The following is an 11,765-nucleotide window of genomic DNA, read 5'->3' as shown; positions in this document are numbered from 1 at the left end:
GGTGATCCAGTGGATTTAAGGAGCGTGGAGTCTTGACCAATCACTTGCATTAGTTTTCTCTGTGCACACTTGCTTACTCCGTGTGAAACCACGCTACTACCAGATCGTAGTCAGACCCTCCAGGTTCGAATCCCGTTGGTCTCAAATTTTGGTGAAATTATTGAAAACCGGTTCGGTTCAACTAGTTGGCGGTTCCCGGTCGAACCATCTGGTTCATCTGGTCCAAAACGTCTCAAATTTTGGTGAAATTATTGAAAACCGGTTCGGTGTTCCTGGTCGAACCGTTCGGGTCACAAATTTTGGTGAAATTATTGAAAACCGGTTCAACTAGTTGGCGGTTCCTGGTCGAACCGTTCGGTTCATCTGGTCCAAAACGGCTCAACCGTCCGGCGGTTTAAAGTGGTCAACCGGATCGGACTGAGCCCATGTTCGCGTACTATATGGTTTAAAAATTACTCCATCCGTCCCAGTTTAAATAAAATTTAACCTCATTATTCATGAAATTTACACTCAATGCCATTATTTTCATAAAAATAAACCAAAACAGACATCTTTTACATCTAAAAAAGTCAAAAGAGTCCCAACTACCAGTACTTCACTTAATTTATTACACACTCCAACTCTTTTCTTAAAACTCGTACCATAACTAAAAGGTACTCCTACACTGAGACGGAGGGAGTATTAATTACTAGAATTTATTAGTTTAATGTTCTAACTATTTTTTCTAACTTAAAGATCAAGAAAAATGTAAGAATACAAATTAGATCGAGTAAGGCCATCCACAATAGCGCCTAGCGCACTGCTTAGCCGAGCGCCGGTGCTAGGCGGTGCGCTAGGCGATCTATTGCAACCGCCCAGCCATTTCCGGAATTAAAAACCGCCTAGCGCTTGGCGGTTCCGTGGCGCTAGGCGGTGCGCTGGGCGATCCGCTCGGCGCTATTGCAGCGTCCGGATCGCCTAGCGCACCGCCTAGCGCGATTTTTTTTTCGAAACACTATATATACGCGCCTTGCACGTCATTTTCATTCGCACCACTTATTTTAACGAGTACTCTCTCTATCTAAATTTCTGTACAAGATCAACAACGGTAAATTGATCTCAACAACGAGCCTACTTCAGGGAGTAGCGGGTCTCAAGCTCAAACTCCCCCGGTCCCCGTGGGAAGTGGATGGAGTCAGATGCCACCATACTACAACATGTACCCGTGGCAGCAGATGATGCCCGGGATGCCAGCTGGGGGGAGTCCGTCGGGGGGGTTTCCGGCGATGCCGGGGTGGGCACCCGGGATGCAGATGATGCCCGGGGGGGTACAGGCGACACAAGGGACGCCGGGGGTACCGGCGACGCAGTGGACGATGGGGGGATCCCAGGCGACACATGGGACGCCGGGGGTACCTGCGACGCAGTGGACGACGGGGGGATCCCCGGCGACACAGGGTACGCCGGGGGACGTCTATCGCCTCAGTTTTGATTTTTCGACTGAATGATTTTTAGTGTTGATGATGTGGCAGGAGGAGTCTGTGGCTAGGCTATGACTGGGCTATTTCTATTGTGGATGGCCTAAAAAGAAAAAGGAAAGATGACCGAAAATTAGATGAAAAACATTTGACAAAAGGTAGCTGAATTTCAATCCTTCGTTGTCCCGTCTTGTTAATCTCAATCTGCGCCTTCTATTCCTCCAATTCGAATCCCTAGCTCCAAATTAGGTAATTTCTACTTCCTGATTCTCTCTGTTCTCTTCTTCCTATTGAGAATCAAGGAATTCTTCTTTGCTGAGATTAATCGTCTGTAATCATGTCGTAAATGCTTCCAAATTTTGATATATGCATCATTGTAGGTTGCTAGCTCTTGGTGTTTGTAAAATGAGCTACGGAAAATTTTGATTTTCGCATTTTCTTTTAAGTATCTTTTGCTAATTGATTCCAATGCACATTTAAGATCTTTCGCGCCATTGCAGGATGCTAGTTCTTTTGTTAATTTGAATGAAGTTTTTACTGTTCCTACTTATGAATTGATATCAGATTGATTATTCATCAATTTTGCAATGCCTCAGGGCTTACTTCGAAGTAAACAGAATTGTTCCTTTACTTGTTTTTCTGGAAAAGTTCTTAGAAGAGCATGTCACGCGAAAGGGCCAGGCGTGTCTCACTTGCACCAGCTGAAGAGGTGTTCCTCTCAAAATTAATCTCCTCTTATCTCTATATCAACAAAAGAGTTGTGCTTATGCAACTGTAATGGTGCTGTGCAATGTGCATCTGCTTTAGCTTGTAAATGTCTTGTTAGTTCGCTTTGTTCCGTTTGTTTCCGGCTCTTATATTTCATAGCTCTCAATTGCAGACAATTGAGAAGATTAAGAAAGTTGCAGAGGAAGGAAACTTCTATGGCGCTCAGCAAATGTATAAGTCTTTTGGTTGTAGGTATGATAGTTAAATCTCTACTGGGAAAATGAATAATATGGTTTCCAACAGATGTGGTGATGTTCAGGAACTTAGGGGGATAATCTTATGTTTGTGACTTATAATTATAGCCAAGTCTTGCCAATGTTAATACACTTTTACGCCTGATAAAACTTAATCTTATTTCTTTCAATTGACTGCAGGTATGCTTCAGCCTACAGGTACTTAGAAGCCTTGGATATTTTTCACTCAGGTGCTTGCTTACAATTAGCTAATGGACAGGTCCGACTTGTGTCTTTTTGTGATATTAATCTCATATTCTGTAGCATTTAGCTGAGTGTACCCATTTAAGACATTATATCCACTGATTTCTTTCTAGTGTTGCAATATGCATCTATGTCAAGCCCTTGTAAAATCCCCTAAAAAAATTACCCAGAAAACTTATTATAAAAATGGTTTCAAGTTTTAACACAAGATACTACAAATGGGTGTTTACTTTTGAGGATTAGCATATATACTCTATGCATAAATATAGTATAGACTAGTAACTAATCCAATGTCTACAAGGATATATTGGAACTTTGGGATATCTCAAGGCCTTTTATAATTTCTATCATTTGAGCTTATTTTGATTGATTAATATCCCTTGAAATGGTAATATTGGATGAATCCTATTAACGAGGATAAAAATACTCAATCATGAAAAGTCAATCTCCCTAAGTGATAATTATTAATGCTGAAAACTATTCAGTAGCATAAGAAACTTCCAGATGTTCAGTTAGATTTTATTAAGCTTGGAGACCTCAAGCTCCATGCCTTCTTTATTTTTCTAAAGAGAAATGAAATGATATAATCTTCCTATATTACCTCAAGTTGGAACTCTTGATGAACTATACACTCAACTCAGGTTACATGCGGTGCTGAGCTTGCCGTCTGTTTTGTGGAACATCTTGTTAAAGGAAACATCCCTTATGGAGATGACACTCTTGGTCAGTTCCGTCTTTTTGGTTTCTTATTGTTTCCATCACCAATGTTTTTTACTACTTATCCAATGACTGTTGGAGATCTATCCTGATGTTCCCTTCTCTACTTCGATGAATTAGATGACTTACTCCCCTTTGTGTTTGGTAATTAGTTCTTATCAGATTAAGTGATAAACATTTGTGATACTTCTGCTCTTTTTTTTGGCTTTATCTTACATTACATAGAATCTAAGAGTTTGTGCAGATCGTATCAGGCAAATTTACAAGAAGTTTCCACGAATATCCGTACCACAAAATTTGGATCTGGGAGATGATGTTGATATGCAGCAACTTGCTGAAACTCTAGGAGCTGCAAAAACACGTGCTGAGGGTTGTTCAACATTCTTAAGAGCTGCTATCAAGTGAGATACCTGTTTAATTTCTTTTCCATTTTCCATCACTGAATTAGTCTTTAAAAGCAATAGAGGGAATTTGTTGTGTTTCTAGAAGCAACAGACGATAAGTTTGAACACTAGTTGACAAAGGGGTCAAGCTGTCTAGGTAATCTGTATTTGAATTTTGAGTGAAATTTTATTCTATGTATTTATTACCAGTATCAGTAACGACTGTCATGAATGGTGAGTTTCTAAGCTGTCAATTTTAAAGTTATAGTACAGCATGCAAGGACAGATGTGTTGCAATTGAACAATATTTGATTATGGAGGGAGTTTTTCCTATTCTTCCAACATCAGATGATAAAAAATGTAAATTTGCCTCTCTATGCATTCTATAAAGGGGTTCTTAGTTCTTAGGTCTCCTTAGGAACTGATGAACTGTAATTGGTTGTTTATGCTAGGCCATTGTTATGGCTTGGAAGAATTTTTTATTTTTTATTTGGTTATGCTTTGGTTGTATCAAGGCATATAATATCAAGATTTGTGGTGTTTTTGCTTATTATTATTTGTCCTTTGATCAGGATGTCCTGATAAATTTATTATCTTCTGAACAGGTGGTCTACAGAATTTGGAGGGCCAAGGAACGGATCTCCTGAAATTCATGACATGCTAGCTGATTACCTATATACTGAGTCTCCTGAGTTGGTAACTCTTATTTCAATATTTATGCTATTAGAGAATAAGACAGTACTGTTTGGCGATTATTCCCTTGATCTCTCAAACCATCTGTTAATCCACTCAGTTTTAAAATATGATGTTTTCTTAAGTCCCTCCCCCCCCCCCTTCAGTCTCTTCCTACTTTGTGATGATTTTTTATGGTACATGATTGATTACTGATAATATTAGACTCGAAGCAAATACTTCCTGGGAACTGTATGGGTTGTGTAAAATATTGTTATTGATGCAGGATATGTCCAGAGTGACGTATCATTTTGTTCGAGGGAGGAACCCGAAGAAGTTTGCTTCAACTCTAGTCAATTTCATGGGCAAGGTCTATCAATTTTGTTCTGAATTTTGACCTCTCTTGCCAATTTAATAAAATTTACAAATTTTATTTGCTTTGTGAGTTACAAGAGGAGTTAATGGAGCATAGGCATTATGAGATGAAAGTACAACTTGTTTCTGTTTTATATGTTACAGATTTTGTTGTCACAAAATTTTATGTTATATGAAGTGTTACAATCAGATTATCTATATCTGTTGTTACTTATTTATCTGGAAACTTCTGAATGTAGTGTTATCCAGGTGAAGACGATCTTGCTGTTGCACGTGCAGTTCTGATGTAAGTATGCTTTGGATGAAAATATAAAGTTAAAGTTGTTAAACCATTTTTCTATTAGTAGTTGTACTTTTGAAATTCTTTTCTGAAGAAATATGTGATATGCATATTCACCTATAATTTATATAACTGACGACCTTGTAGAATCTGGTTATCAATTCTCCCATTGAGGTTCACAGTACCTCTAATTTGTGTACATTATATGATCGTCTTTTGTTTTAGGTACTTAGCTCAAGGTAATCTCAGAGATGCTATCGTCCTTATGGATGAGATTAAGAAACAAGAGCAATCTCAAGGAGTAAATATACCTCAGTCCGACCTAATGCAGTTCACCAGTTTTCTTCTAGAAACGTAAGTTGGATTGATTTGTCTCTCATTCTTACATGAGTGCGACCAAACAGACAAAGCTATGCATTCTTTCTACATTTGTAATGCAGGTTGCAGAGAGATGCTTTGCCTCTTTTCAATATGTTGCTTGACCGTTACAGGCAAAGTATAAGCAGGGAACGTCTCTTTAATGAAGTATGATATCTCCAGTCGCAGTAATTTAACTATCCATATATCCTCGTAAATTTGTCCTAATGGATAATCATTCTTTTCTGCCGTTGACAACATAACGTATCAGTTGCTTGATGAAATTGCGGAGAAGTTTTATGGAGTACAACGTAGAAATTCCATGCCAGGAGGAATGTTTGGGGAAATTTTCAAGGTAATACCAACTCTTATCACTGTTCCCATTGATCTGCATTGGATGGAATATTCTTGTATCTCAACTTTATGTATTTATAACATTACTATTATTTGCAGATGATGGCAGGAGAATAGTAACTTATGGTAGAATTGGTGCAAGTCAATATTACTCTAAAGTTGAACTTTAATACGATAATTTTTTCTCGTTATTGTTATGAGCTCGTTTAGTTTGAAAGATTATATCTCATGATTGAATAGGTATCATGTTGGTTCATGATTGAATAGGTACTATGAGCTCGTTTAGTTTGAAAGATTATATCTCATGATTGAATAGATATCATGATTCATGATTGAATAGGTATTATGTTGGTTCATGAGATTGATTCTCACAGCTTAATTCTAGATGGATAATCATATGATAATGAGTCATAGCAACTGAATAATATCCTAGTGTACCTTTTGGTGGTGTTCGGTTTCCTAGATAATTTAGTCACAAGATCTAATCTAGGATAAGCCAAGATTGAATCTTGGATTAAAAAAAGGTGTTTGGTTGGAATGGCAATTTTAATACAATTCAAGGCATATTTAATTTAAAATATTATATAATGCTAAGATAATGTTACTAAGATACCCTTTAAACTTCCCAGACATTCTAATACAATGAATTTGCTAATTATTCAATTACACGTGCTAAAAATAGCACTTATGATTTAATAACACCAGCACCACCAAACACAGCTTCCCCACCTCCCCGCTCTGCACCATCTCCGCCACCTCCAACGTCGTTTGCCTTGATACCGACTGCAATATCCTCCTTCCCCTTCTCGCTCGCCGCCCCCGACACCCTCAGTATCTTCTTGGATTCGATGAATTTGGGGGTGGAGAGGGGTTTGAGGCAGGATTCGGGTAGCTTGAGGGCATCCTTTTGCGGCGGGGGAGGTGGTGGCAATTAATGAGGCTAGGAATTTGGTGGCGGCGGCGGCGGCCATACAGCGGTGGTTGGTGTGGCTCTCTCCGGCGGCAATGCAGAATTTGTAAAGGGTAGATATGGAAAGTTAATTTTTTGTACACAGCTACTAATTTTGTCGCAGGGTTAGCCCTGATGACTTGTCTCAAGACTGTTCATCTTGAACTCAGTCTGATATTGAATCGGAGGCATAATATGACCAACCAAACATAAGCTTAATCTAATCTTGAGGCTTAATATTAGTAACCGAACATGTTCTTTTTATGGGCAAGGAAGATCAAACCTGTTCATAGTCCAAAAACCGTTTGCTGTTTTTTCAATTATAACTGAATAGAAATTTAAAGGCTGAATTACGGTGGATTCGAACTCAAATCTTTGGCCTCAGGCATCAACCCACAAATAAATGTAAAATTTTATTTGGAGTTGATTTAGGGTGTGTTTTCCTTGGTTGTAAATTTATGTCATAAGAAAATAAGTGAAAAAAGATGTGATATTTTGATTACTTTTTAGTACTAGTACCTAATATGTATTGAATTTTCCTGGGTAATTTTTGTTGAAATATAAGGGAAAATATTATCGCAACTATTTCATGTTAAAAATATTTATTTTCCATCAATGCGCATGCATTTACTTTGGCATTTATACAACATTTAGCAAAGTCCGACATCGTTTACTTTTAAATACTCCCTCCGTCCCATAAAATATGAGGGGATGAGATGGCACGGGAATTAAGACAAATTGATAAAGTAAGAGAGATGAGAAGAATGATATAATAAAGTAAGAGAGAGAAGGAGAATAATAGTTAAAGTAGAGTTAGTGGATAATGAGACCTACATTATTAAATTAATATAACTTTTCAAAAATGGAATGCACATATTTTTATGGGACGGAGTGAATATATAATCAACACTGTCAAACAACTAAAGACTAATATATACACTACTTACAATATAGGAACACTATTTTCCCTATTTTTTTCTTTATTTGTTTCAAGTTGTACTACTATTATATTTATGAGACGTATTAGTCATGTTTATAATACGAATTCTGAATGAAAATTTTGGATGATTTACTCCATAACTTCTCACCACATTTTAGCAACATGAACACCACCGATATTTTTAGGATGATGCCGGCCGGATTTTCTGTAGTTCGAGTTCCGACAGGAAGAGGCGGTGGAAGCCACCAGGCACCCGTTGTGGCAGCTTCACGGCTGCAACAATGTCTAGGGAAGACGACCTTGCATCCATTACCAAAAACTTTGATTCTTGAGCATTATCATCATGCACATATTTCACCAAATAACCATCATCCTCCGCTGCTGCCGAATTGTTCGGATCCCTTGCCACAAAAACTGGCTCCACCGTAGCAGCCCGGCCCGTACAGACGGCTAGCCACCCTCCATGCTTAGGTCTAGCTTCATAACCCCCGCCTGCTTCCCTAGTATTACTGCATATACATACCTGAATTGGAGTTCAATTATTTTTTTTAATTAGTGAATTTTCTTTTGAAAAAAAAAACATTATTTTGCATTAATTGAGTAGTGATAGAGTTGAATTGGTTACCTATTTTCCTTACCTGCATAAGCCGGATTGATGACTGCGAAATCAAGAGGTTTATTCGACAGCTGCCGTCTCTCCACAGTCGCGGCCTCCAGATTCACCGTGATCTTCTCCATCTTCAGCTCGGCTAAATCGATTCTCTCGAGCACATTCTCCACCGCCGTCGCATTCTACACCACCATAGTTATGGCTGCGGCGGCGTCGTCTTCCTCCCAGGCATTCACACAGTGCAGCACATTTAGCTCTGGCGCCTCAATCCACCGCATATCCCTCTCGTCCTCCGCGTATCTCGGAATAATCCCCAGCCACGCCACCTTCGCCGCATCCGCCCCCATCAGTGGTCTCCCCCGCAAAATCCACCACGGATTCGCCGTGATCTGGATGTCGAAGAAGACGGCGTAATTCGCCGTCACGGTGAAATCATGAGCACATGAAAAGGTTTCCATGGAGAAATCGGCACATTTGATTTCTTTTTTCCACCGGAATCTATCCGGAAGAACGTCAGGAACGGCGGCGCCATGTTGTAGGCGAATGCGAAGGCTTCTCCTGTGATCGGATCGATCTTCGGATGCGCCGTCATCGTCGAAACCGGATCCAATTCTTCGAATTCAAGGCGGCCTAGGGTTTTCAAATCCCCCTCCGCCGTCAATTCGACGGCGTAGGGGAGATTGAACTCGCTCAGGGCGAAGAGGCGGCCGGAAATTAGGGCTAGGCTCGTGTTTGCGGCGCCGAAGCCGCGATTTGCATTATCGAGCTGGACGGAGACCACCCGGGCGGCGAGGGCCTTGGAGGCCGCGGCGCAGGTGAAGGAGGAGAAGACGCTGGGGACGAAGGGGTAGCCGGCGTCACGCTCGGCTGAGTGTTTGTGCGTGCTGACGTAGCGGCAGCAGAAGGTAACTTTGCCTTGAGATATTTTGATGACGTGGAGCATGCTGTCGCCGTTGAGGAAGTGGTAGGGCCGGCCCTTCGGGGTGAAGTGAGGGTTTGGGCAGTTGCGGATGTAGGCGCCGTCGAGGGAGGGCGGGAGGGAGCCCTCCGTCACGGTGCATGGGGTGGGCGGGAGCTCGGACACGGGAGCTAGGCTGCCGGAGAGGACGTGGATCGGGTCGATGGCCGGGCGGAGGGGTGGATCTAGGAAGGTGCATATCAAGTGGTCTAGGTTGTTGAAGATGGCTGCAAGGAAGGTTTGGTTTCTTCTCTTTTTGGTGGGTGGAATTTTGAGGGTTTCAGGGTTTTTTATGGGATGAGAAGTTGTGAAACAAGAGTTTGCTTTTATGATCATAGGTTTTTGGTTGATATTTTGGTGGATTTTAAATGATGGAATGGTTTGTTTTGCGATGAAAGTGGAATTTAGGGTTTCCTTTCTTAGGTTTGATGCATTAAGTGAATTACACGACTCTGCTTTAAATAGACTAGCTTGCTTCATTAAAGGAGAGCATAATAATAATAATAATAATATTAATAAAGTTTGCATTTTGATTTGTATTCTTTAATCGTTTACTTGTGGACTTGTACTTTTACCAACCTTGTTTGAAATTATTAAATTAGATAATTCGGGTGATACTCTATAGCATGAAATATTACAAATTAATAATGGGTTGTTAATTATTCCGAAGTAATTTGACCTAAAATTAGTCAAGATTAAATTGGTCAAGATGAACTCTATTATGGGAGAAGTTTAAAACTCATAAACCAAGATTATTTTTAGGTGACATTGTCCCAAAATTAAATATCATACTGAATCACGCAACACTCATAAAATCATTGATACGGTATATTTTTAGGGTGTATTTTATTTTCCTAATTATTAGGATTGATGGTTAATTGTGTTATATATATTCAAAATATCTAAAAGTATATTAGTTGAGACTAGTGATCTAGGGAAACCACTACTTATATGCATAAGTAGAGAACACGAATTTAGTTCACTATAGAAGCGATTTAGTTCATTATAAGAGTGATTTAGTTCACTACATGAAGGAGTGAACCAAAACATCTTTACAGTGAACTAAATCCTTCACAAAGTAAATAATTTACTATAATGATGTTTTGGTTCACTCATTCCTGTAGTGAACTAAATCACCTATATACTGAACTAAATCACCTATGTAGTGAACTAGATCATTTTGATCACAAAGTATAACTAGATCATTAGTTATACTTTCATATCTCCGTATTAGTTGAAATATAAAATAGTTATAGAAAACCAAATATTATTACATATAGATATTATGTCAAAAATCTTTTTCTGAAACAAAAAGTTTTATCTTTATCTATATTTAAGAACTCATATATGCTATACATAGTACATACCATGCATTATTATAGGCAGCATTTCCTTGGATTCGTTGACCTGACCGTCGAAGGAAGATAGGAGTATATAAAATAAAATGAAACGCAAGTGGGTGGCCATTCAAACAATAGACTGGAAATAACTAATTAAAATATAATTTGAACAACCATTGAGTTTCAGTCAGAATAATATGTATGCATTTATGTCACTCTCTGTTATTGTTACTATTTGCTAGGGAAGTTGAAGAGTCAATGGCCAACGCATGGACAAGGAGCAAGTTTTTACTTCGAATTGATATTCTATGCTATGCAAGTTGAAGAGGCGATTTTGAGGGCCAAAGTCTTGATAATAATTGGGAGAGAGGATCTAATCAAATGATGGTCTCTTGTGACACGGTTTAAGACAATTATATTAAATTGCAGTTGAACATAAGTGTAACTAAAATTGAAAATCCTTGATGGAATAAAGGCGTGTGAAATAAATACTGATCCTAATATTGCAATGATGATATGGATTGAGATACGATGCGACCTGTTTGATATATTGATCCAAGAACCCCACGTATAAGAATTAGCAGCATACTTCCTTGATTGAAATACTAGTTTGGTCCACTCCAAGAGCTCAGAAAACCTCGACCTGTTGGCTATATGATCAGCCAATAATCTCGGTATGGTTGAACGCCACAAGAACTTACTCAAAGTATCTTGATAAGTTCCAAACAAGTGAAATACTCTACAAAGAGAGTCTATTTTCGTATTTGATCAATAGTGTTCTCAAATGACAAGCTTACAAGCGTTTTTATAGGCTAGAATGGACTCTTGAAAATCTCACATCATTAGTACAACTTAAGACACTTAAAATGACTCATAATCATTGAAAAGTAACTCCTAAACCTTTGGTGTAACTCTAGGACATCCTTATTTAACGCAAAATGTAACTTAAAAGGACCCTTCATTTTGGTTGCTTCAACTTGGATGAAAATGCATCATGTATCTTCAATTTGAGACTCCAAAGTGTGATATGTATTGACTCCAAACTTCATGCATTGGGCTGCCCATTAACTTGAATAATATTTACCATTTGGCCTAATGTAGAATGATCATGGACTCCTTTATCTTCTTAATCCTAGCTCTTGTAATTGGCTCACTTTAAATGATCAAG

The 11,765-nt window shown here is 38.9% G+C and overlaps 1 protein-coding gene and 1 pseudogene across 2 annotated transcripts; one reads left to right on the top strand and one right to left on the bottom strand.

Annotated features, from left to right (window-relative positions):
• The first annotated feature begins 1,609 nt into the window (after nucleotides 1-1,609).
• LOC121753755 (protein GET4-like) lies at nucleotides 1,610-6,056 on the top strand. Of its 2 annotated transcripts, XM_042149005.1 has the most exons (13): nucleotides 1,610-1,706; nucleotides 2,054-2,166; nucleotides 2,338-2,417; nucleotides 2,600-2,678; nucleotides 3,304-3,385; nucleotides 3,624-3,780; nucleotides 4,368-4,458; nucleotides 4,721-4,804; nucleotides 5,049-5,095; nucleotides 5,315-5,443; nucleotides 5,530-5,614; nucleotides 5,718-5,801; nucleotides 5,900-6,056. In XM_042149005.1, exons 2-13 carry the CDS (start codon nucleotides 2,119-2,121, stop codon nucleotides 5,915-5,917), a joined length of 984 nt encoding a protein of 327 aa, XP_042004939.1. In that variant the 5' UTR covers nucleotides 1,610-1,706; nucleotides 2,054-2,118; the 3' UTR covers nucleotides 5,918-6,056. The 2 variants fall into 2 exon arrangements, with proteins under 2 accessions (XP_042004939.1, XP_042004940.1); XM_042149006.1 differs by lacking the exon at nucleotides 2,054-2,166 and having other exon boundaries at nucleotides 1,634-1,706.
• Nucleotides 6,057-7,646: 1,590 nt separating this feature from the next.
• On the bottom strand, nucleotides 7,647-9,666 carry LOC121755072 (annotated as a pseudogene).
• Nucleotides 9,667-11,765: the final 2,099 nt, after the last annotated feature.

The sequence above is a fragment of the Salvia splendens genome, chromosome 11, assembly GCF_004379255.2.
Source record: "Salvia splendens isolate huo1 chromosome 11, SspV2, whole genome shotgun sequence".
Lineage (NCBI taxonomy): Eukaryota > Viridiplantae > Streptophyta > Magnoliopsida > Lamiales > Lamiaceae > Salvia > Salvia splendens.
This window is presented reverse-complemented; position numbering and strand designations above follow the sequence as displayed.